The sequence below is a fragment of the Papio anubis genome, chromosome 16 (assembly GCF_008728515.1).
Source record: "Papio anubis isolate 15944 chromosome 16, Panubis1.0, whole genome shotgun sequence".
NCBI lineage: Eukaryota > Metazoa > Chordata > Mammalia > Primates > Cercopithecidae > Papio > Papio anubis.
The window spans coordinates 79,261,139-79,285,229 of NC_044991.1; the positions used below are offsets into that span (position 1 = coordinate 79,261,139).

The 24,091-nt window shown below is 45.9% G+C and overlaps 1 protein-coding gene across 3 annotated transcripts in view; it reads right to left on the reverse strand.

Moving 5' to 3' along the window:
* Positions 1-8,535: 8,535 nt before the first annotated feature.
* ZFP64 (ZFP64 zinc finger protein) overlaps positions 8,536-24,091 on the reverse strand; it is a 96,343-nt gene continuing 80,787 nt past the window's right edge. For 2 of the 3 annotated variants that reach the window (XM_009215923.2, XM_003904603.3), the window contains 4 exons: positions 23,840-23,989; positions 22,278-22,340; positions 13,004-13,255; positions 8,536-9,765 (listed from right to left, as the gene is read on the reverse strand). In XM_009215923.2, the coding sequence (XP_009214187.2) occupies positions 9,083-9,765; positions 13,004-13,255; positions 22,278-22,340; positions 23,840-23,989 (1,148 nt within the window). In that variant the 3' untranslated portion in view covers positions 8,536-9,082. The remainder of the gene's footprint in view (positions 9,766-13,003; positions 13,256-22,277; positions 22,341-23,839; positions 23,990-24,091) is intronic. The other variant, XM_017944687.3, reaches the window with a different exon arrangement.

Consider the following 24,091-nt stretch of genomic DNA (forward strand, 5'->3'; position numbering starts at 1 on the left):
AGGTTAAAAATTCTAAGTGACATCTGCACCATTCTCTTAAACATTGATATAAAAACTGTTTTCTTGCAACCAGGGACAAATGGAAAACTGAAGTACAGTTAATATTTGGTTTTTCTCAAAATCCAGGGTTGTCTATGCATTCATTCATTCATTCATGAAAAGTTCTGTCGCCCAGGCTGTAGTGCAGTGGTGGGATCACATAGATCATAGCAGCCTCCATCTCCTGGGCTCAAGCCATCCTCCTGCCTCAGCCTCCCGAGTAGCTGTGACTACAGATGCATGCCATCGTACCTGGCTAATTTTTAAAGTTTTTTGTAGGGACGGGGTCTACCCTATGTTGCCCAGGCTGGTCTCAAACTCCTGGCCTCAAGCAATCCTCATATCTTGGCCTCCCAAAGCACTGGGATTACAGGCATGAGCCACTGCTCCCGGCCACGTCTATGCCTTTTAAAAGAACTATACACAGAGAATCAATTTCTCTTAAAGAGATAGTTTATCAAAAGGATGCTCAAAGCTAACAAGTACAGATGACACTGGGCTGGGTACTAGAATTAACAGTTATTCATGTGCTGCCCCTCCCAGCTATGGGATAAAAATCCTGCCCTTGGCTTTAGGATGAAATCATTCTTTTGTGACCTTTCAAGAAATATATATCGCACAGCGTGAGAAACAGCACTAGTGCAATGCCTTTAGAATTTTGGGACTGACAAATGTACATTTGTTTTCTGTATGCCTAAGTCCCTCAAACTAACACATGGAGATTGAACCATCTTAAGAGCAGTTTATGGGCAAAAGACTAATAGAGAGGTATTACAAAGAGCCCTGTTTGGAGAATCCTTCCCAAATGCAAGGGTTTTTATTTATTTATTTATTTATTTATTTATTTATTTATTTATTTATTATTTTTTTTTGAGGCAGAGTCTCGCTCTGTCGCCCAGGCTGGAGTGCAGTGGCGCGATCTCGGCTCACTGCAAGCTCCACCTCCCGGGTTCCCGCCATTCTCCTGCCTCAGCCTCCCGAGTAGCTGGGACTACAGGCGGCTGCCACTACGCCCGGCTATTTTTTTCTATTTTTAGTAGAGACGGGTTTCACCGTGGTCTCGATCTCCTGACCTTGTGATCCGCCCGCCTCGGCCTCCCAAAGTGCCGGGATTACAGGCGTGAGCCACCGCGCCCGGCCTGGGTTTTTATTTTTTATAGAGATGAGGTCCCACCATGTTGCCCAGGCTGGTCTCGAACTCCTGAGCTCAAGGGATCCTCTCACCTCGGCTTCTCAAAGTGCTGGGATTACAGGCATGAGCCACTGTACCCGGCCCAAAGGGTTTTGTTTTGTTTATGTGGGGGGAATAAGTATTCAAATGCTGGTTCTACTTGTTCTGGTTAAGATAGAAGCAATTGCAAGTCAAAATTTTACCAAGAAAACTGGATCCCAGAAACTCCTTTAACATCAGACTTTTTTTTTTGAGACAGAGCCTTGCTCTGTCATCCAGGCTGGAGTGCAGTGGTGTGATCTCAGCTCACTGCAACCTCCGCCTCCTTGGTTCAAGCAATTCTCATGCCTCAGCCTCCTGAGTAGCAGGGATTATAGGCACATGCCATTACACCCGGCTAATTTTTGTATTTTTAGGAGAGACAGGGTTTCATCATGTTGGCCAGGCTGGTCTCAAACTCCTGGCCTCAAATGATCTGTCCTCCTCGGCCTCCCAAAGTACTGGGGTTATAGGTGTGAGTCACTGTGCCCAGCCTTAACATCAGAGATCTAACGTGAGGTCAGGGGGACAGTGTACGGAATTTTGCAAGTCCAGGAACTTGTGTGTGAAAATCTTTTGTTTTTAAAAATTTTGTGTAGAGGCAGGGTCTTACTCTGTTGCCCAGGCTGGTCTCAAACTCCTGGCCTTCAGTGATCTGCCCACCTTGGCCTCCCAAAGTACTTTGATTACAGGCATGAGCCACTGCACCTGGCCAGAAAATGAATCTTTAGTTTCACTAGCCTCTGAATGAAATCCAGTATTTCTGCCAATTTTGGATGTAGGCACCAAATCACAGTAGCATTAGCCAACCTGTGCTTTAGTCAACAAAACAAATTGGGTGTTTTCATATAACATCATGGTCATTGTAGATTGCTAGTTCAAAATAAAAGTAGTTACTAGATCTGCTGCCAGAGCTTGTGTTTAATGTTAATAAAAACACACCTAACAATTTAAAAAATATTTTGATAACTATTTTAATGGCAATGGTTCCTTTTGCAAACCTATGCATTTTATTCTTTTAAACATCGCTGAGCAGATTCACGGATTTCATCGAATTGCCAAAGGGGTCCATGACTCAGAATGAACTGTGTCTTAAAGCAGGTCTCCTAAGCAAAGGGCATGGGGTATTGAAAGGGGATCCACCTCAGAGACCCAAGACATGGGTTCTAATCCTGACAAGCTGCTTGACCTCAGACAGGCTTCTGTCTCTCATGCCTTCACTTGCATCTCTATTGAAATAGAATTGGGCCAGGTGCAGTGGCTCACAGCTGTAAAAAGCACTTTGGGAGGCCAAGTGGGGAGGAGAGCTTGAGGCTAGGAGTTGAGACCAGCCTGGGCAACAAAGCAAGACCCCATCTCTACAAAAAAAAAAAAAAAGCATCTGAAGTAGCCTGTGGGGAGTAAACGAGATGCAATCGTGAGCGTCTCCTAAGAGTAGCTTCTCAAGCTCAGGTGGCCATTGAAACTCACATAAATAATCCATGTTTGGTTACCAGAAATCAGCATTTGAGCAAAATTTATAATTTTGTAACCTGCCTATGTTGGGGGAATGCAACGTGGTCATTCCCGCAATACTTTCCCCAGCACACAGGCAGCCCAGGGACATTTTTCCAACCTAATGATACTCACATTTGAAATCTTTTCCCATCCTACCATAGACCTCATCATTCTTGCAAAAAAGACTTTGTTCTATCTCAACACTTAGAACTCATGATTCTGTTCCTGAGCTGCCCACCTCTGCCAGTGGGAGACGCCCTAGGCTAAGGGGAGAGGTTAAGGAAGCTAGTGGAAGGCTGGGCATGGTGGCTCACACCTCTAATCCCAGCACTTTGGGAGGCCGAAGCGGGCGGATCACTTGAGGTCAGGAGTTCAAGACCAGCCTGGGCAACATGGTGAAACCGTCTCTACTGAAAATACAAAAATTAGCCAGGCGTGGTGACATGTGCCTGTAATCCCAGCTACTCAGAAGGCTGAGGTGGGATAATTGCTTGAACCTGGGGGGCAGAGGCTGCAGTGAGTACCACTGCACTCCAGCCTGGGTGACAGAGCAAGACTCTGCCTCAAAAAAAAAAAAAAAGAAAAAAAAAAAAAGAAGAAGCTAGTGGAGAAAGACTACAGGGTCCAGCACAGCAGGTTAGACTCTCCTGTACCAGCTGCATGACACTGAGTGAGTTAATGTCTCTGAAGATCAATTTGCCTCGCAAAGATGAAGGCAAATACTTTCCATTGTGAGTTCCCATCAAAATCATGAAGCGGACGCTAGTGAATGTTAGTGGGCGCCAGTGCTTGTTCCTCCCATCCAGAGACCTGGATGGTCACCCCTATCCAGGAGTCTTGATTTCAATGGTCAAAGGGCCTTCCCACAGCTTATTAGTGATGCAGACAGGCTTAGGTATGCCCTTGTCTTCAGAAAACTGGCTATGTTATTTGCAAAGCTCCATGCAAAATATTTTCAAAATTGTTATTCAAAAAATTAAGCAATTTCCAGTTGGTGACAGAACATGCAACCCTACAGGGGGCCTCCTGACTATGGGGCCCTTTGTGACAGCACAGCCCGTGAACACGGTCCATCTCCAACTCGTGCGACTCTTCCCCACCCTGGTTCCACACTACAATCACCTGCAGAACTTTAGAAAGTAGAGATGCCCTCGTAGCTCCCCCGAGAGATTTCAAACACCAAAGAGGCTCCCAGGGCATCGCAGCAGGCAGGCGCGGTTGAGTACTACTGGAGTAGAGCCTTAGGATGCCTTGGAAGACTGTCATGGCCCAACATCCACAAGCAGCAGGCAAAACTGTCCCCATAAAGCCCCGATAAGACAAATGCTTGCGAACGGAACACCTCAGGGTCTTTAGGACCCATATGACATGCTTAATACCTCCAACCCCTGTGAGCCTGCCTTACCGTGCAGAGAGCAGAGGATGCTCACGGGTTCAGCATCTCCCCTTCCAGGTTTTAACCGGCACAGCCCACTCCAGAGGAACCTGCTTCCCCGCGTCCTTTGTAGAGCTATGGTGTGTGACTAGGTGGGGAGGCAAGCAGCAGCTGATGTGTGACTTTCCAGCAGTGTTAAGGACACGACCTGCTGTCCTGGTTGGAGCTTAAGGTGTCATCTGGGACTATGTGTTAAAGATGTGTGTGGTGGGGGGCATGGGAAGATACAAGTCATGATCCCTGCTGATCATAAGGCCACAGTACCTAGATCTTGGTTATTCCTCCTCCCCCTACAAAAGAAAAAAAGCAAGCAGGGCTCAGGCGGTGGGGGAGACAGAGGGAGCCAACTTCTCTTAAGTCAGTAGATTGTATCATTAGGCCAAATGCCAGGCACGACCCATTTTACAGAAGAGCAAACAGACTCACGTGACATCCCTCTAGCTGAACGAGGCAGGGATTTCCCATCTTCAACTGCATTAGCTTATAACTAAAAAAAAAAGGTGGCTTCTCAGAGTAGAAGGATGGTTGCCAGGAGTTGGGGGAAATGGGGAGATGTTGATCAAAGGGCACAATCTTTGTCATGACATGAACAAATTTTGGGTTGTAAGGCACAGCATGGGTTGTGGTGGCTGTGTTGATCTGTGGTAGTCATTACACAATGCTTAGGTATTTCTAATCAACACATTATAGACACTGAATATATACAGTCTTTGTCAGTTAAATATTTAAAAGAGGCAGCTTTTGGCCAGGCGCGGTGGCTCATGCCTATAATCCCAGCACTTTGGGAGGCCGAGGCAGGTGGATCACGACGTCAGGAGTTCGAGACCAGCCTGGCCAACATAGTGAAACCTCGTCTCTACTAAAAATACAAAAAATTAGCAGGTCATGGTGGCAGGCATATGTAATTCCAGCTACTCAGGAGGCTGAGGTAAGAGAATTGCTTGAACCCAGGAGGCGGAGGTTGCCGTAAGCCGAGATTGCACCATTGGACTCCAGCCTGGGTGACAAGCGTGAAACTCCATCTCAAGAAAAAAAAAGACTTCTAGGAAGTCACCACCCTAACCCAATTTATTACTGGGTCAAATTGTTATGTTTTAGGAAGTTTCTTCCCCTTATCCTTCAGTTTCTGCATTTAAACGGGGGACAGGGGCTTGGTGGGGTGGGAGAGGCCATGGCCTCAGGCACACATTTAAGGTGGTATCCCAGATCTCAACTGATAAATACCATAATGCAACTTTTTAAAAACCAAAATGAATGCAAAAGAAACCTACAACGAACAGGATGTCAGAACTCTACTCACGGGATCCAACTCTGCTTGCACAGCCCTGACTTGCCCTAATCCCAGGCCAACTTTCCACAAAACTACGAAAACAAAGCAGACGACCTGTGAGGCCACCATTTGCCAATCGGCATTAAAATATTTTTTGGCGACTGAGTTCTCAGCACTCCCTTAAGTCTCATGTCCCAGGCGAGTGCCTCACCCTACAGAAAAACACCTGCAGACAGTTAAAGTTCTTACTGCAGTGCCTGGCTGAGTCATGATGGCAACCTGAATTGAGGCTCATCTGCTTTCTTAGAAGAGGTTAAATACAGGGAGACAAATAAGCTATTTGTGCTCTGTAGTGTCTAGAAGGCAGCAAGAAACCTTAAGCAGAGGGGCAGGAGATCGCCTTGATTTCTGCTCTTCAATGGGGATTTTACAAGCTGATCTGAGTAAAAATCAAAAGGATCCAGTTTTCCCCAATACCTGACGGGAAACTCATCTGTCTGTGGCATGAAGCAACACCTTCCTTAAAGTGGCCCCACGAAATTTTTTTAAAGATGGAGTCGTATTGCTACCCAGGCTGGACTTGAACCCTTGGGCTCAAATAGTTCTTCCCAGCTCAGTCTCTCAAGTAGCTGGGACCATAGACACTCATTACTGATGCTGGCACAATTTCATGTTAACATTTCTCCCTTGCCTTTTATCCAAGGCCAACCATCCTGTTGCTTGTACTCAGGGGTTAACAAACTGGCCTTCCAAATCATGTCCTTTTTATAAATAAAGTTTTATTGGCCCACAGCCAAACCTATTTCCTTCCCTATTCTCTGTAGCTGCATTACAGTGGCTGAGTTGGAGCCTCTGTGCTATAACAGGAGGGGCAACAGAGCTGATGACAAGTAGGACCAGCAAAGCTCAAAACATCTACTGTGGCCGGATGCGGTGGCTCAAGCCTGTAATCCCAGTACTTTGGGAGGCCGAGACAGGTGGATCACGAGGTCAAGAGATCGAGACCATCCTGGCTAACATGGTGAAACCCCGTCTCTACTAAAAAATACAAAAAGAAAAAAACAAAACAAAACTAGCTGGGCGAGGTGGCGGGCACCTGTAGTCCCAGCTACTCAGGAGGCTGAGGCAGGAGAATGGCATAAACCCAGGAGGCGGAGCTTGCAGTGAGCTGAGATCCGGTCACTGCACTTCAGCCTGGGCCACAGAGCGAGACTCCGTCTAAAACAAAAACAAAAACAAACCATTTACTATCTGGCCCTTAACTGGAAAAGTTTGTGGATCCCCGGGGCTCAGGTGAAGTCAGACTGCAAACACTCTGTTTCCTCTTCCAGATCCAGAGGGCTCTGCAAATGGAGGCTGGTATCAGAATTGCCATTCTGGTCTGTGCCATGTTAGCGGCTTATTTCTATTAAGGCTGTTTTATTTGGTCATTACCTGTACATGTTAAGTCTCATTCTAGCAGGTTTAGCCAGTTCAGCCCCCACTTCTGAATGATTTAACTCCACTCACTGCCCCCTTCTAATTTCCTAGAAACGGTAAGGTAAGACCACCCCTACTCCTAGAAGTTTCCTGGTCCTAGACTTCCCTCTGAGCCTATTTTTCTGAATGTTGGAATTCTTACCAGTCTCAAAAATTCTTTTCAATTTCCCCAAGTTTTTTATAATACTCATTCAGCCTTATTCTCTTGAACTACACTCTCAGCTTTGTGCAAATCCATTTGTGTCTCTGCCAGAAAATTTGGTATCTTTTAACATGTTTTACAAGTCACACTTGCCAGTTCAGAGCAAAGTCCTCTGCAGGAGAGTTTGCTGTATTCTAGGACCATCGACCACATTGAGCCTGCCACCTGTTTTTGTAAAGTTTTATTGGAACACAGACACATTGGTTTTTTCTTGCAATCTATGGTTGCTTTTGCACTAAAACCACAGAGCTGAGTAGTTGCAAAAAACTTTATGGCCCCCTCACTGCCTGAAGTATTTAATACTGGGTTCATAGCTTTTTACTCACCTCTGCTTTACTGGGAATCCAAGTTTGCTGGTTTTAGATATAAAACCCTTAAAGTCCATACAGCTGTTAATAACAACAACAAAAAAGCCTTCTAAAAAGACTGATATCTTTCCTCTTTATCTAAAGAGCTACAAGAAGTACAAGGAACGTTTATGTGATTTCAATCTATGGGTTCCCACTTGAAATGTCAACAACCTTCTAGAACAGAAATGCAGATCAGACTCAACGACAAACAGCAGAAAGGTAACAATAGCAACTATACAATCGCGCCAGCATTCAGTCATCACTTTTCTGATCAAAACCATTATCTCCAAAGAGACTAATTCTATCCTGGGTCTCTTTTCTTCTTACAATAGAGATTCAGCAGTACGCCATCACCCTGATGGAAAACTTCAACGGAATCAGATTTACCTAAACTACCACTATTAACAAACTAGGTACCTCTATTTCACGAGTGAAATAGTCCCTTCCATACAATCTATAAAATTTTACATCCTTTTTTCCTAGTTTACCAAGAACAATGGATCCACTTAATCTGTTTCAATTCCAGAGATATTCAACTTGATGAGGGCACACAAGAATTTATATTAAAAAAGAGTATTTGGAGGAAAGATGCCAAAAGTAGAAACCAAGCAACTTTGGATAAGTATTATATCCACTGAGATTTCATAACCTCCTAAGGATCCATCTATGAGAAGAGGTTGGATTTTCAGTAGTTTGTCAGTTCAGCAAACACTAAATGCTTTCGGTGATGAAACAGATGCTGGTGTGAGGCTGTCCCACGTATCACATATCCCAGCACCAAGCTCAGGGCCCACTGGGCCCCTGGACTTCTCTATCCAAATAGAAGTAAACAGAATTTTGAATTCCACAACAGACAAGCACAGGCTGGGCTAGTTAGCTTGATCTTTGGCGCCACCTCCAGATCAAACTGCATTTCGTTTTACTACAGTAGGAACTCATTGAGAAATTCAAGGTGCATTTATAATTAAGTTACTGAATGGGGTGGGGGCTGGGCATGGAGAACCTCCTACCATAACTGTCTGTGGAGGACTGCAAAATTGAGTATTCCTTACATCATGCTACCACGAGTTTGCCTTTTTTATTGTAAGACAACAGGTAAAAGAAACCACACAAACGTAAGGCAAACACTTAGAACGATCACCCAGGTTATGAAACAGACGTTTTCCAGCAACCCCAGACCCTTCATGTACACCTTCCTCACCTTAACGCTTCCCACTATAGAGATTAGTTTTAGTTTTCTATATCGTCTAACTAGTGTAATAATTCCATCAGAGATGGATCAGTTTTAAAATTGGAATTCATTACGTAGAAGCTATCCCCATGGGATAGAGCAGGGCTTGGCGGACCCCTCCTTTGAATGACCAAGTCGACTTGCTCAGATAATCCTTGGAGGGAAGGGACAAATGCGAGAAGTGTCTCCACAGCACTGTTTTGCTTTCATCACTGTCGCCCCAGCCATCGCCTCTGGAGGCCTGTGAAGTTGGAGCGGCCAGCTCCGCAAGGGGTGCCCAAAACCTGTCTCACTGGCTTCACACCTTTGGAGGGCTGGGCAACAGCACCGCTCAGAAGTTCCGACAGCTGACGACTCCCTTCGGCTGAGCTAGAGGTCTTGGCTGGGCTCTAGGGGAGCCTGGAGCTGCCCCGACGCACCGCTTTCCGGTGGGAAGGTGACCAAGTCTGAGTTCTTGTTCTCGCTCTGGTCACTGTGCTGCTTCTTGTGGCATCTCAGCGAGTCATCCCTGACGAAGGAGGCGCCGCAGGTCTCACAGCGGAAGGCCCTCTGCGTCACGATCTTGGCCACATGTTGAGAGCTGCTCTCTCTGAGCCCTTCCTTGCCCAGAGGGGCCCAGTTCTCCGTCTTGGCCTCGTCCCTGTGCACCTTGTCGATGTGCTTGGCCAGGCTGCTGGGCCGCTTCGTGTCGAAGCTGCAGAAGTCACACTTGAAGGGACGGTCCTTACAGTGGACTCTGCTGTGCACGCGCAGCGCGGCCGCGCTGGAGCAGGAGTAGCTGCACTCTGGGCACTTCTCCGGGTGGTCGGCCTGGTGCAGCCGGCTGTGCTCCAGGAGGTCAGCGCGGTCCCGGCCCTGGAAGGCACAGTGCAGACACTTGAAGGTGTGCTTGATGCGGATGTGCGATTTGAGATTCGCCTTCATCGTGCAGCGGACGTCGCAGAACTCGCACTTGAAAGGCTTCTCCCCCGAGTGCACGATCATGTGCCTTTTCAAGTCCGAGCTGATTTTGAACTTGGCGCTACAGAGCCAGCACTGGAAGGGGGTATCCCCTAGCAATGGAAGGTGTGTTTCCATTAGAATAGGCAGGCAACACAGACCCTCCCACCCCAACCTGCCTCAGCACACTTGGCCGCAGTGAGATGGTTGAGTTTTGTGAACTCTACCCACAACCTCCTAAGGACAACACTTGTTGTGCATATTAATGCAATCTTCACTACAATCCTATGAGTGGGTACTGTTACTCCCACTTTACAGATGGGGCAACTGAGGCTCACAGAGGTCAAGTTACTTCACTTAGGTCAAACAGCAGGGATTTGGAACCCAGGCACTAAGGCACTCAAGTTCATATTCTTGATGACCCCTTCAGTTTCAAATCTAAACTCCCATTTAACTTGACATCCCGGAATTGAATGTGCAAGAAGAGGTGAGATTTAAATTACAAACAACTGCTTCAAATCAAGCTAAGACCTGTGAAGATGCTTACTATAGTGTTTAATCTATATGACATCAGTTATTGAGCTTGTATTTCAAGTGAAAGCTTCTTATTTTTATAACTACAGGCTGAATTTTATTTATAATATTAATGCATAATTATGGCAGCAGGGGACAAATAATAAAGAGCCATGGTCTACTCTCTAATTTAGAGTCCCATTCCCTGGAGACATTGCTAAGGGTTTCTAGTTGTTTTGAAGGTTGTTGCTTTAAATGTCAGTTGAATATACACAAAGATAAGCATCTTATCCTACACACCCATCCTTTCCCTAACCTCTCCCTGCATTCTGGTGGTTGTGACTTTTACACTTTTTTTTTTTTTTTCAGACAGTCTTGCTCTGTTGCCCAGGCTGGAGTGCAGTGGTGTGATCTTGGCTCACTGCAAGCTCCACCTCCCGGGTTCAGGTCATTCTCCTGCCTCAGCCTCCCGAGTAGCTGGGACTACAGGCGCCCGCCACCACACCCGGATAACTTTTTGTACTTTTTTAGTAGAGGCGGGGTTTCACCATGTTAGCCAGGATGGTCTCGATCTGCTGACCTCGTGATCTGCCTGCCTCGGCCTCCCAAAGCGCCAGGATTACAGGCGCCTGCCAGCACACCCAGCTAATTTTTTTGTATTTTTAGTAGAGACGGGATTTCACCATGTTAGCCAGGATGGTCTCGATTTCCTGACCTCGTGATCCGCCCACCTCAGCCTCCCACAGTGCTGGGATTACAGGCGTGAGCCATTGCGCCCGGCCGACTTCGGCGCTTTTAAGCTGAGTAGTAGCCTCACATCTTAGTCCGTCAGCTTGAGATTTTTTGAGGATTCACTCCTCTTCTCCACACTTAACTCCTCACTTGTTAGAAGCAGCTTTCTTTTCACCTTTAAGTAAAAAAAATTTCCATTCTGTCTGGTGAATTCTCATACTTTAATCATTTTCAGATTTCAAGTTCAGAAGCCAATTATAAATAATTTAAATGGTGACTAGGAATGTGATATTCATCGGAGCCAAACACTGCACCAGGATTACAATCACTTCCTTCTAAGTCTGCTGTCACACTCGGGCCAGTGGATGGGGTAACCCATCAATATAATTTTGTTTGGTTTTCTTACATGCTGCTCATTTGGGGGCACATTTTAGCTTGCTTCTTGATTAGATTGTATTTCTTGAAAAAAGGCATCTCAATTTCAGAAGTCATCCACTCTCATAATTTTGTAACTTTCACAAGGAATTTTTTTAATGGATTTTTAAAGCTTCTGATTTAGTTTCTCTTGACCTTCTATACAAGTATCAGCCTGATATTTCTCTTTGCTGCAATCCCAGTTAGCCATATTCAGGTATTCACATATCAAATATCTCATGCCAGATGTTTTTTCCCTTCCTTTGCTAGAGTTTATCTTCTAGTTGGGAGTAAAGTCTTGAGTCCTTGCACATCATTCTATTTTGCTCTCATACTTGAGGTAATTTGGCTGGGTATAGAATTCTAAGTTCAAAATCATTTCCCAACTCGAGGGCACTGTTCCATTGTCTCCTAGAAGCCAATACTACCCCAGACATATTTCTAGATACAGATGTCCCCTGTCCACTCCCTTCCATCCTGATTGGAATCTTGTGAGCACTTTTACTCTCCTGGCCCCTTAGAATTACGGACTTTATTTCTCATTTGATTTTCTATTTTCACTCTATTTTCTTCTCACTTCCATTTTCTTTTCTTCCTAGACCTGGTCAGAAACCAGACTTCAGGACTGACTCTTATTCTCAGTTCACTCACTCAATTTTCCCCCCTAATCTCTGGGAAATTAATTTTATAGCTAGCAATCCTAGTTTTATTTCATACCTCTTTGTTCTCATTATCTCTTCATAGGTCTCTATTTGGATGCAACATTTCTGCCAGTGGGTAGACACCAATTAGAATGTGAAAATTACCCAAGTACTCTTACTTCCAGGATTAGTTATTGACTTGGCTCATTTTATTCCGTTCATTTCCTATAAATGACTTATGATCCTTGGTTGACTATATTTGGGAAGGTAGACTGGTTTAATGATTAGACATGGATGCCAGAGGTTTCACCTGCTACTGGGTTAGTTGGGCAGTTTTGCCAGGCCTTGGCTAGTCTCCCAAGCTTTGTGGCCCTGGCTGTCTACATGCTTGTTCCAAGCTTAGAGCCCTCAGGGCACTTGGATATTGGCTGGAACATTGGCTCCCAACTGTATGGCTGCCTCCCATTTGTCGGCTGGGACACAGCTTTCTATACTCAATTTTAAACATCACTATGTTCCTGTCTGCTCATCATTTTCCAGGAATTCACTGAAAATTTTCAACTTATGAGCATCCTTATGAATATCTCAAACCCCATTTTTCCATGCCACAATGAGTTGGTCCTATCACTTCAGTAGGCTCCCATAAAGAAAGGAAGGAAGTTCCTAAGGTTAAAAGTTTGTGATTTTTAATTATACTTAATGGATCTTGCTACATTCCCAATTAAGCCATGCAATCAGTGTGTACATTTACTGAAACATCTAGTTTATAGGTCTGACTGGAGATACATCCTTACCTTCTTGGCAGTTATAGTGGGTATCCACCCCAGCTGGATTCCATGTAGTCAAGATATAAAACCCAGCTGTCAGTCATATTTTACCAAAAGCTGTTGTTTCGGCAACAGAAAAATGACAAACCTCACAATTATCATAGAAGTTCCAAATTCTTGTACTTCTACCACACCAAGTCATTTAAGTTGCTTGTGTTAAGTAAATGAAGGTTAAGAAATTAGAGAAAAAGTAAGGGACTGAGGTTTCCTGGTCAGGGACTCACCCGTGTGGGATCGCAGGTGGACGGTGAGCTGGCTGGAGTTGCGGCTGGCATAGGGGCAGAGCTGGCATTTGTACGGCCGCTCGTCAGAGTGGATCCGCAGGTGCTTCTTGAGGCTACTGCTGTCCACGGCAGCATAGTCACACAGGTGACACTTGTGTGGCTTCACACTGGTGTGGCACCGCATGTGCATGGTCAGGTTGTCCTTCCGGCTGAAGCACTTGTCACAAAACTCACACTTGTGCGGTTTGTCTCCTTCAAACACATAAGGAGTCAAAGTTAAGGGTTTTTTGGTCAAGATGGCTACAGAGATTTGACCAAGATGGTAGCCTGGGCATATGGGTGTGCTGCCTCCTCCTGTCCAAATACCGAGAGAGGAAGATACTGAAGTCTACATCAGCATATTGGGAAACAAGAATGTGTATCATTCATTGATAGCTCAGAAATCCTAAGGGACAGATGACATAAAAAATCAGATTGATGGAGGAAATTATAGGCCAAACCCTGCTTGGGAAAAATGGCAGTTGTTATACAAGTACTCAGAATAAGAAGTGGCAGCTGTAGGGATCTTGGACAGCTTCATGAACCACATGGAGAAGGATCAGATGGACTCCTTCCTCTCACTTCTTCCAAACAGCAAGCAGCACGCCATCTCCCCCTAGGCTGTTGGTCAAAGGACGCTGAGGTCAGAAAAAGAATCCAAGGGCCTGGTAGTTAGAGATGCCAGGGATAGCAGAAGATCACATACCCAGAACATTTCCATCCAGCCATGTTTCATCACTACCCCCAAGCCCAACCATTCCAGGCTGATATCTAAATAAAAGTTAGTTTACCCAATAAACAAATACTTGGGGAAAGCCAGAACCAGAAAGACATGCCCAAGTCAAGAACTTAGTTACTAAAGCAAAGGGAAGAAATGAAATTAGCGAAATGAAAACTGTGGACATCAAAATAAAAGTTCTAATAAGTTGACTAGCAAAAAGGGTGTTGAATGACAGCTACTGGTGGACATATGTCATCATACATTTGTCCACACCCACAAATGTACAACACCAAGAGTGAAACCTGGCCAGGTGCGGTGGCTCACACCTGTAATTCCAGTGCTTTGGGGGGCTGAGGTGGGTGGATCGCTTGAGCCCAGGAGTTCGAGACCAGCCTGGGCAACATGGCAAAACCCTGTCTCTATACAAAATATACAAAATATTAGCTGGGTGTGGTGGTGCATGCCTGTAGTTCCAGTTACTTGGGAGGCAGAGGTGGGACGATCACCTGAGCCCAGGAGGTTGAGGTTGTGAGCGGAGATCATGCCACTGAACTCCAGCCTGGGTGACAGAGCAAGACACTGTCTCAAAAAAAATGGACCCTACTGTAAACTATGGTCTTTGGTTGAGAATGTTGTGAATGTTGTGTCAGTGCAGGTTCATCTATCGTAAAGATGCATGACTCAAATGTAATGTTGGTAATGGGGAAGGCTGTACATATGGAGAAGCAGGGGACATATGGGAAATATCTGTATCTTCTGGTCTTTAGGTTCACTTTTGCTGTGAACCTAAAACCGCTCTTATAAAATAACAGAACAAAAACAAAAAACCACCTATTAAGAAAAATCTTAGAAATGGAAGACACAGTTAAAGAATCTCCCAAAAGGACAAGAGGAAAAAGATGCCAAAAGCTAAGACATGAAAACTCATTCTAGATGGTCCAGGACAGAACAGAGAAGAATTATTTCCCAACACTAAAGACAGCCATGTATCTTATTTAGAAGCAGGGTGGTCCAATTTCAGAACCCTAAGAATGGTGAGATCTGGAAGCTTCCAGAAAGAAAACCACCAGCAAAATGCTCATATCAGCATAAAGCTCCTCAGAACAGTGGATGCCAGCAAGATAGGAACAGGCTCTTCAACTTTCTATAGAAACTGTTTTAATAGATTCTTATACTTGAATTAGCATTCAGTGAGAGGAGAAGATAGTTGATACATGACTTGGTATCACACTTAAACAGTGTACACCAGAATAAAAGATAAGGGTGATGGTGAAGGTAAGATGGGAATATGAGAAAATAGTACAATGGAAAAAGTATAGCTTTCAGACAAGAGAAAAACCACCATCAAAAGACGGTTGGGGCGACTGGGCACGGTGGCTCACGCCTGTAATCCCAGCACTTTGGGAAGCCGAGGTGGGGGGATTACCTGAGGTCAGGAGTTCGAGACCAGCCTGGCCAACATGGTGAAACCGTCTCTACTGAAAATACAAAAATTAGCTGGGCATGGTGGTGTGCACCTGTAATCCCAGCTACTAGGGAGGCTGAGGCAGGAGAATGGCTTGAACCCAGGAGGAGGAGGTTGCAGTGAGCCGAGATCACGCCACTGCATTCCAGGCTGGGTGACAGAGGGAGCCTCCATCTCAAAAAAAAAAAAAAGAAAAAAAAAAAAGACTTGGTTGGGCACAATGGCTCACATCTGTAATCCCAACACTTGAGTCCAGAAGTTCTAGACCAGCCTGGGCAACATAGTGAGACCCTATCTCTACCGGAAAAAAAAAGGATTAGCTAGGTGTGGTAGTATACCCTTGTAGTCCCAGCTACTTGGGAGGCTCAGGTGGGAGGATCACTTGAGCCCAGGAGGTGAGCTCTGATCATACCACTGCACTCTAGCCTAGGTGGCAAAACAAGAACTTGTCTCAATGAAACAAAAAAACCAAACAGCATAAAATAAAAACCACATCAAATATCAGATAAGTAGATGTCAAACTAAATATTATAAACAAAAACGTATTACATTTCCCTCTTAAAGATCTAAATTATAGGTCAGATGTTGTGGCTCACACCAGTAATCCCAGCACATTGGGAGGCCGAGGCAGGAGGATTGCTTGAGGCCAGAAGGTTGAGACCAGCCTGGGCAACACAGGGAGAGCTCATCTCTAATAAGTTTAAAAATATATTTAAGTTAAATTAAGAAAAAAAGCCACTAAATGCTCTGAAGATACGTAAATCAAAGTGATAGGAACAGAATAAGAAATTCTAGAAAAATACTTTTAAAAAGTAGGAATATCAATTTTAGCATCAGGCAAAATAGAAATCATGGTGAAATTCATTAAAAACTTCATATGGATGAGAGAGTTCAGTATGTAGATATAAGTCAAACTTTTAACAAATGACATTTTCAAAAATGTCAGCTTGGAAGTTTTAGAATGTCTTTTAGGACGGTTTTTGTCAAAATTAGATTACAAACCCTAGACACAGATAAGAGCTTCCTATTTCAAAACCTATAGCCGTGGCTGGGCTCGGTGGCTTACGCCTGTAATCCCAGCACTTTGGGAAGCTGAGGCGGGCAGATCACCTGAGCTTGGGAGTTCGAGACCAGCCTGGCCAACATGGAGAAACCCCGTCTCTACTAAAAATACAAAAAAATTAGCTGGACGTGGTGGCAACACGCCTGTAATCCCAGCGACTTTGGAGGCTGAGGCAGGAAAATCGCTTGAACCCAGGAGGTGGAGGTTGCGGTGAGCCGAGATCGCGCCATTGCACTCCAGCCTGGGCAACAAGAGTGAAACTCTGTCTCAAAACAAAACAAAACACAAAACGAAAAAAGCCTGTAGCCTATAATGGCTTTAAAGAAGTTTGTAGACTTAAGTTCATTTTTAACAAAATGCTGAAATCAAGTGCACAGTATGCAATTCAAGAAACCAAAAGACAGAATTGAGGCTACGTACAGCACTTGATCAATAAAGGTAAAAATGGTGCTAAAGAAGGAAGGCTTAGCTCAAAAAGAGAGGATACCAACAGACCAGGGTTCTTAATCTCAACAGTACTGGCAATTCTTTGATGCCTGGTGCTTTCCTCTGCGTTGTAAGATGTTTAGCGGCATCCCTGGCCTCCACCCACCAGATGCCAGTAGAACCCTTCCTTCCCCAGTTGTGACAACCAAAGATGTCTCCAGACATTGTTCCCCTGGGGGGCAAAATTGTACCTAGTTGAAAACCATTCCAACGGACTTTGGAAAAGCAGAAGGGGACTACAGATACACAAAGTCAATCGTGACTATTAAGCAGAACTTTACCCCAATAAATTTAGAAGACTGGATAAGATGGGTGATGGTCCAGGAAGATGTAAAATTACAAAGTCTAGATTAAAAGATCGAAAACAAGGCCAGGTGCGGTAGCTCACACCTGTAATCCCAGCACTTTGGGAGGCCGAGTGGATAGATCACGAGGTCAGCAGTTCGAGACCAGCCTGACCAAGATGGTGAAACCCCGTCTTTACTAAAAATACAAAAATTAGCCGGGCATGGTGGTACGTGCCTGTAATCCCAGCTACTCAGGAGGCTGAGGCAGGAGAATCGCTTGCAACTGACAGACGGAGGTTGCAGTGAGTGAGATCGCGCCACTGCACTCCAGCCTGGGTGACAGAGCAAGACTCTGTCCCAAAAAAAAAAAAGATCAAAAACAGGCTGGGTGTGGTGGCTCACACCTGTAATCCCAACACTTCGGGAGGCCGAGGCAGGCAGATCGGCCTTGAGGTCAGGAGTTCGAGACCTGCCTGGCCAACGTGGTGAAACAGCATCTCCACTGTAAAAATACAAAAATTAACCAGGCATGGTGGTGCATGGCTGTAATCCCAGCTACTCAGGAGGCTGAGGCACAAGAATCACTTGAACCTGGGAGACAGAGGCTGCAGTGAGCCAAGACTGCACCACTGTACTCCAGCCTCGGTAAGAGGAAGACTGTCTCTCAAAAACAAAACAAAACAACCCGAAATGAAACAGATCGGTGACAATGAAGAATTATGTTAAAGATCTACTCTCCAAGGTGAATTGTTTATTGTTCGCAAGTATGTGCTGTAATTTCTGTGGAGAATTATGCTTTGCTGTCCCAGCAGCCTCTGGTTTGGGCATGACATACCATACTCTGGCTAATGAAATATGACAGAAAGTGACAAGAATTGTTGTCAAGGGCCACTGTGTGGTTCCTCACACTTGTTTCACTTGCCCAAGATACACTGCAGTGTTCCAAATCAGGAGATTTAACAAATTTTTTTTACAGACAGAGTCTCACTCTGTCGCCCAGGCTGGAGTGCAGTGGCGCAATCTCGGTCCACTGCAACCTGCACCTCCCAGGTTCAAGCGATTCTCCTGCCTCAGCCTCCCAAGTAGCTGGGATTACAGGCGGCCGCCACCACACCTGGCTAATATTTGTATTTTTAGTGGAGATGGGTTTCACCATGTTGGCCAGACTCTGGTCTTGAACTCCTGACCTCAGGTGATCCACCTGCCTCGGCCTCCCAAAGTGTTGGGATTACAGGCGTGAGCCACTGTGCTCGGCCATCGGGAGATTTTTATCTGCGGTCTGCATGTAAATTTCACGGTCTAAGATCTTATATGGGAAATGATTACTTTTTTATCTTCCCTACCTCTAGCTACAGTTTAGCATTGCCTCTAATTATCAATGTAGGCAATAAACTACACTAACAACAGTGCTGGAGATGCTCGTCAATGGACCTGAAATGTGGTCGTACCACATTACACTCGCTGTAGTTCTCCAAGTTATCACTTATGCTCACTTCTGCTCTTAGGGTAATTAACTTGCTAGCCACTAGGCTCCTGACATTAAATGCAGGTCTCTGGGACTACTGTGTATATTAACCGCCTGGGCTTGGGAGCGTCTCATTAAGATGCAGATTCTGATTCAGGAGGTCTGCGGTGCAGCCTGGGTTCCTGCATTTTGATCTACCAAGCTCCCGGCTGATGTGGACATTTCTGGTCTTTGTAGCAGTTTGGGTAGCAAGGGTTTAAAGTATGAAAATTGCACACTTAACATTGATGATTATATAATAATATGGTTTTTTAAAATGTGATATATCTTATTAGATTTAAAAACATCTTTTTGAGAAGAGTCCATCCAAATTGCCAGCAGTGCACAGCAGAACAAAGGTCAAGAATGCCTTCATCTGGCTGTTCTGGACAGAGGCAGATCTACCAACTGGGTCCTGGAGAGAAGACCACAAGGAATGCAGCTGGGGTGACTGTGGGGGACAGCAGCATATACGGAGCAGTCTTCAGTTGTCACTGAGGTTGACATTGCTATCTCAGCCTAATCTATACCTCCTCCTATGCTCCTAAGGATTGGAGCAGAGAGGGGATTGTGTGCACATTCTACCAAACTTTCAAGGAAAGGCTTTTCTATAGTCAACTGTTTCAGAGCATAGAGAAAGATTTTGCTTCAGCTCACTTTATAACAGCTATCTGATACCAATGCCAAATGAAGAAATACAAAGTGGGAAAAAAGTACAAACATAAATCAATCTTCTTTACGAAGCTAAATAAATGCCACAGGAGCTAGCGATACAGGGCTCGGGGGATGGGTGGCTCACGTCTGTAATCCCAGCACTTTGGAAGGCTGAGGCAGGAGGATCACTTGAGGCCAGGAGTTTGAGACCAACCTTGACAACACAGACCTCATCACTATAAAATAAAATAAAATTAGCTGGGCGTAACGGGGCATGCCTGCAGCCCAGCTACTCGAGAAGTACAGACATGATGATCACCTGAACCTGATCGCGCTACTGTGTTCCAGCCTGGGCGACAGAGCAAGACCGTGACTCAAAAAAGTAAATAAATAAATAAATAAAAAGGAAAACGCAATACATTTGAAATGCAACGACTATTCCCAATTAAACACACACCTCAGAAAACCAACCTCAGAAAGCTAGGAATAAACTTGAATGCCATAAGTGATCTCAACCAAAATCCCAGGGCTTCTAACCCTACAACGATAGCGACATCAAAGCATGCCCACAATGAGGAAATAAGACAGATGGTTTGCGTTGACTGCTACTCTTCAATCTGAACTGAAGCACCAAAGCCAAGGCACACAAGGTCAAGTACAAAGTCATAAACAGAAAACTTATTTGCATATGTTAATTTACTTAGGCAATCCAAAAGAACCACGTGTTAGAATCGCTGCCTCCCACTTACAGCTGGGTCAGAGACACCCTGACCTTTCCCCTCTTCCCTTGGTAACAGAACCTTCTTTGCAGCCGGGCACACGACCACACAGGAGAAACTTCCTTTTCCCAGCCTTCATTTCCACAGCTGGGGGTGGCCATGTGATTAAGTTCTGGCCAAACAGGCGAGCCCAAGCGATGTGCCTTTAAGGTGGCAGGAGGCCATTGTGGAGCAGGCTAATGAGAGTTGCACCCTTGGGATGACAAAGCAACGCAAGAGCCTGGGTCCCTGAAACCACCAGGCCGGTCCCACACCAGCCTGATCACTTACACCTGGAACATCACGGGGCAGAAATACTTTGGTTTTAAACCACCATTACGTGAGTCCCAGTAGTCACAAAGGATGCAACTTCTGGGTCATGCCCCAAGGGAGGAATACTGTGAGGCCCCCATGCCTCTTCTCCTACTTTCCATTAGTTACATTCAGAGAACTAAAGCAGTCACCTTGGGCCCAGAGAAGTGGCCTAAGTTTGCTTACACTAGGGAGGCGCGTCTGCTTCCCCCACTCAAGAACAAGGCCTTACGTTATATGTCCTGGACCCCCAGCATGCTCTGCAGTACCTCAAGAAAACATTAATCCAGCCCCTGTACATCTCTTGGGGTCGACCCCAGCCCAGTGAACGTTCCAGGCCTTTAATTCTTGTGAAGGTTATCTTGTGAATTTTAAGATTTTTGGCCTCCACCCATTGAATGGCAGTAGCCTAGCCCCAGTTGAGAACAAGCGCTCAAGTTATTTTCAGGATAGAGTCACCCACTCTGAAATTCCTTAAACTGAGCTGCCTCATCTTTCCTCAAAGGGTTCCGGAACCTGCATGCTTTCACTGACATCGTCACCCTGGTAGTCTGTCTTTCAAGGTGAAGATCAAACATTTCCTTGCTAACACGCTTGTCATGAGGCACCATCCCCAGGCAAAAGTGGCCCTCTATTATAATGCCCTCTATTAAATATTACATAGGGCCTCTATTAAAAGTGACCTTCTATAATAACATTACGATGCCCATCTTTCTGGACAGAGACCTCCATCTTTGTCCAAAAATCTCTGTCCTCTCAGTGAAGGGGCTCCAGAGGCTCATCTGGGCATGTGCTGTCCCTCCTAAAACCATCCCTCCTGTCCCCTTGACGCTCAGTGTGGCCATGACTAAGTCCCGCTCATGTTCCCCTAGGTCACAAGGGCCGCTGCTTCTGAGTTACAGCCCATGGGAGGCATGCCGTGGGCCCCCTGGTCTGCTTCCATTGCCCACTGGCTAAGAGATGCAGAGAACTACAGCACCTGCCTCAGACCCAGAGGCTAAGCCACGTGTCCAGGATGGCAGAGCCATTGGACCAGCTGTGGACTATGTGCCTCTGAAGCTGTATTCGAGAAATAAACCAGATTACGTTTAAGCCACTGAGAGTGGTTTCTGAAAGAACAAACCAATATCCTCCCCTCAACACACAAGTATAGGATTTATACTATAGACTAAGGGTTGGCAAAGTGTTTTGTAAAGGACTAGGTGCTATTTTAGGGAGGACGGGCCTGGTGGCTCATGCCTGTAATCCCAGCACTTTAGGAGGCCGAGGCAGGTGGATCACCTGGGGTCAGGAGTTCGAGACCAGCCTGGCCAACATTGCGAAACTCCGTCTTTACTAAAAATAGAAAAATTAGCTGGGCGTGGTGGCAGGCACCTGTAATCCTAGCTATTTCAAAAGGCTGAGGCAGGAGAATCTCTTGAACCTGGGAGGCGGGGGTTGCAGTGAGCTGAGATTGTGCCAGTGCACTCCAGCCTGGGTGACAGAGTGGGACTCTGTCTCAAAAAAAAAAAAAAAAAAAAATAGTATTTTAGGCTTTGTGCACCCTACAGTCCCTGTAGCAACTACCCCCTTGTAAGGCCAGAAAGCTACAAACAATAGGTAAACAAAGGAGCATGCCAACAGGCTGGAGTTGCCCATGGGCTGCAGTTTGTAGACCCCTGGTATAGATCATGGCACTCCTTTGCTTCAGCACATCTTATTTCTCTTCTCAGCAGCTCGCTGCCCTAAAAGAAAGCATCTTTAAGAAGCTACCTTATTGCTCTTCTAAGATTACTATAGCCACAGGCCTCTGTGTAGCTCATCCTGGCAACCTCTTCATCTTCATCTCATACCCCTTTGTTCCTTCTCCCAAGCCCACCCTACTAGACTGAGTTTCACGAGGCAGATGAGGCAGAGACCGTCCTGTTCATTACTGTGTCCCTGGTGCTTAATTCACATTCACTTCCTATCTTCTTACTGAGCTGCTGAACAGAGTGGATACCTACCCGTATGGATTCTGAGATGGCGGTCCAAGTCTTTCATGCCATGCACAGTTTTGAAGTGGCAACCTACAAAACAAAAATACAATTTTTTTTTTTTTTTGAGATGGAGCTGTACTCTGTTGCTCAGGCCGGAGTGCAGTGGCACGATCTCGGCTTACTGCAGCCTCCGCCTCCTGGGTTCAAGCAATTCTCCTGCTTCAGCCTCCCGAGTAGCTGGGATTATAGGCACCTGCCTCCACGCCCGGCTCATTTTAGAATTTTTGGTAGAGATGGGGTTTCACCATGTTGGCCAGGCTGGTCTCGAACTCCTGACCTCAGGTGATCTGCCTGCCCCAGCCTTCCAAAGTGCTGGGATTATAGGAGTGAGCCACCATGCCTGGCCTGAAAAATACAATTCTTAAAAGAGAACCTCAGTTGAGTGTGGTGGCTCATGCCTGCCATCCCCAAGCTTGGGAGACCAAGGTGGGAGGATCACTGGAGGCCAGAAGTTTGAGACCAGCCTGGGTAACACAGAGACACCCCCATCCCCTCCTAAAATGCTGGGATTACAGGCATGAGCCACCAGGCCCATCCTCCCTAAAATAGCACCTAGTCCTTTACAAAACACTTTGCCAACCCTTAGTCTATAGTACAAATCCTATACTTGTGTGTTTGAGGGAGGATATTGGTTTGTTCTTTCAGAAACCACTCTCAGTGGCTTAAACGTAATCTGGTTTATTTCTCGAATACAGCTTCAGAGGCACATAACTTTTAAAACAAAAAACTTAGCCAGACGTGGTGGTGCATGCCTGTAGTCCCAACTACTCAGAGGGCCGATGAGGGAAGATGACATGCATCCAGTGAGTTGGAGGCCGCAGTGAATTATGATCACACCACTATACTCCAGCCTTAACAGAGCAAGACCTTGTCTTGGGAGTCTGAGGCAGGAGAATTGACAGAACCCGAGAGGCGGAGGTTACGGTGAGCCGAGATCGCGCCATTGCACTCCAGCCTGGGCAGCGAGAGTGAAACTGTCTCCAAAAACAAACAAAACAAAAACAGTTGCCAGGCGCTGTGGCCTCGCCTGTAATCCCAGCATCACTTTATAGAGGCCGAGATCGGCGGATCACGAGGTCAGGAGATCGGTGACCGTCCTGGCTAACACGGTGAAACCCCGCCTCTACTAAAAAATACAAAAAACTGAAGCGGGCGTGTGGCGGGCCAGTCCCAGCTGCTCGGGAGGCTGAGGCAGGAGAATGGCTGAACCCGGAGTATGGAGCTTATGAGCTGAGATCCTCGCATCGCACTCCAGCGCCCAGGCAAGAGAGCCGAACCCGTCCAAAAAAAAAGTGTCTGTATATGTGGTTAACCTCAGGATGGAAGCTCCTACGAATCCAATGTTCTGGCGAGTCCCACGCTGAGCTCTGGATGCTACAGGACTCTTAGGCCCCACAGGGAAGGCTGTGTGTGCTGATGTAGATGCTCGCATGTTATCAGCATGCAGAGTAACACGAGCAGGCAGCTCGGGGATTCACGCAGGGCTTGCATATCAGCACTTGGCTCAGAATGCTGGGTTTTATTCTTACCTGGGTAGCAACAGTTGAATGTCCTCTCTCCAAGGGTGGCCATTTGCTCCCTTGCCTCTGAGGGAAGAGTGATGACAGGGGTCTTCTGAGTGTCACTGCTTTCAGTGGAGAGGCAGGCTGCTTTTGGAACATCGTTATCAAGCTCTGAAGCTGAAATTGAGGCATAAGGTTTTGCTTAGTTTTTCAGTTATAACCACCATGCTAAGTCTTAGAATACAGTAGGTTTAAGTTTATTTCACCTTCCTTCACCTT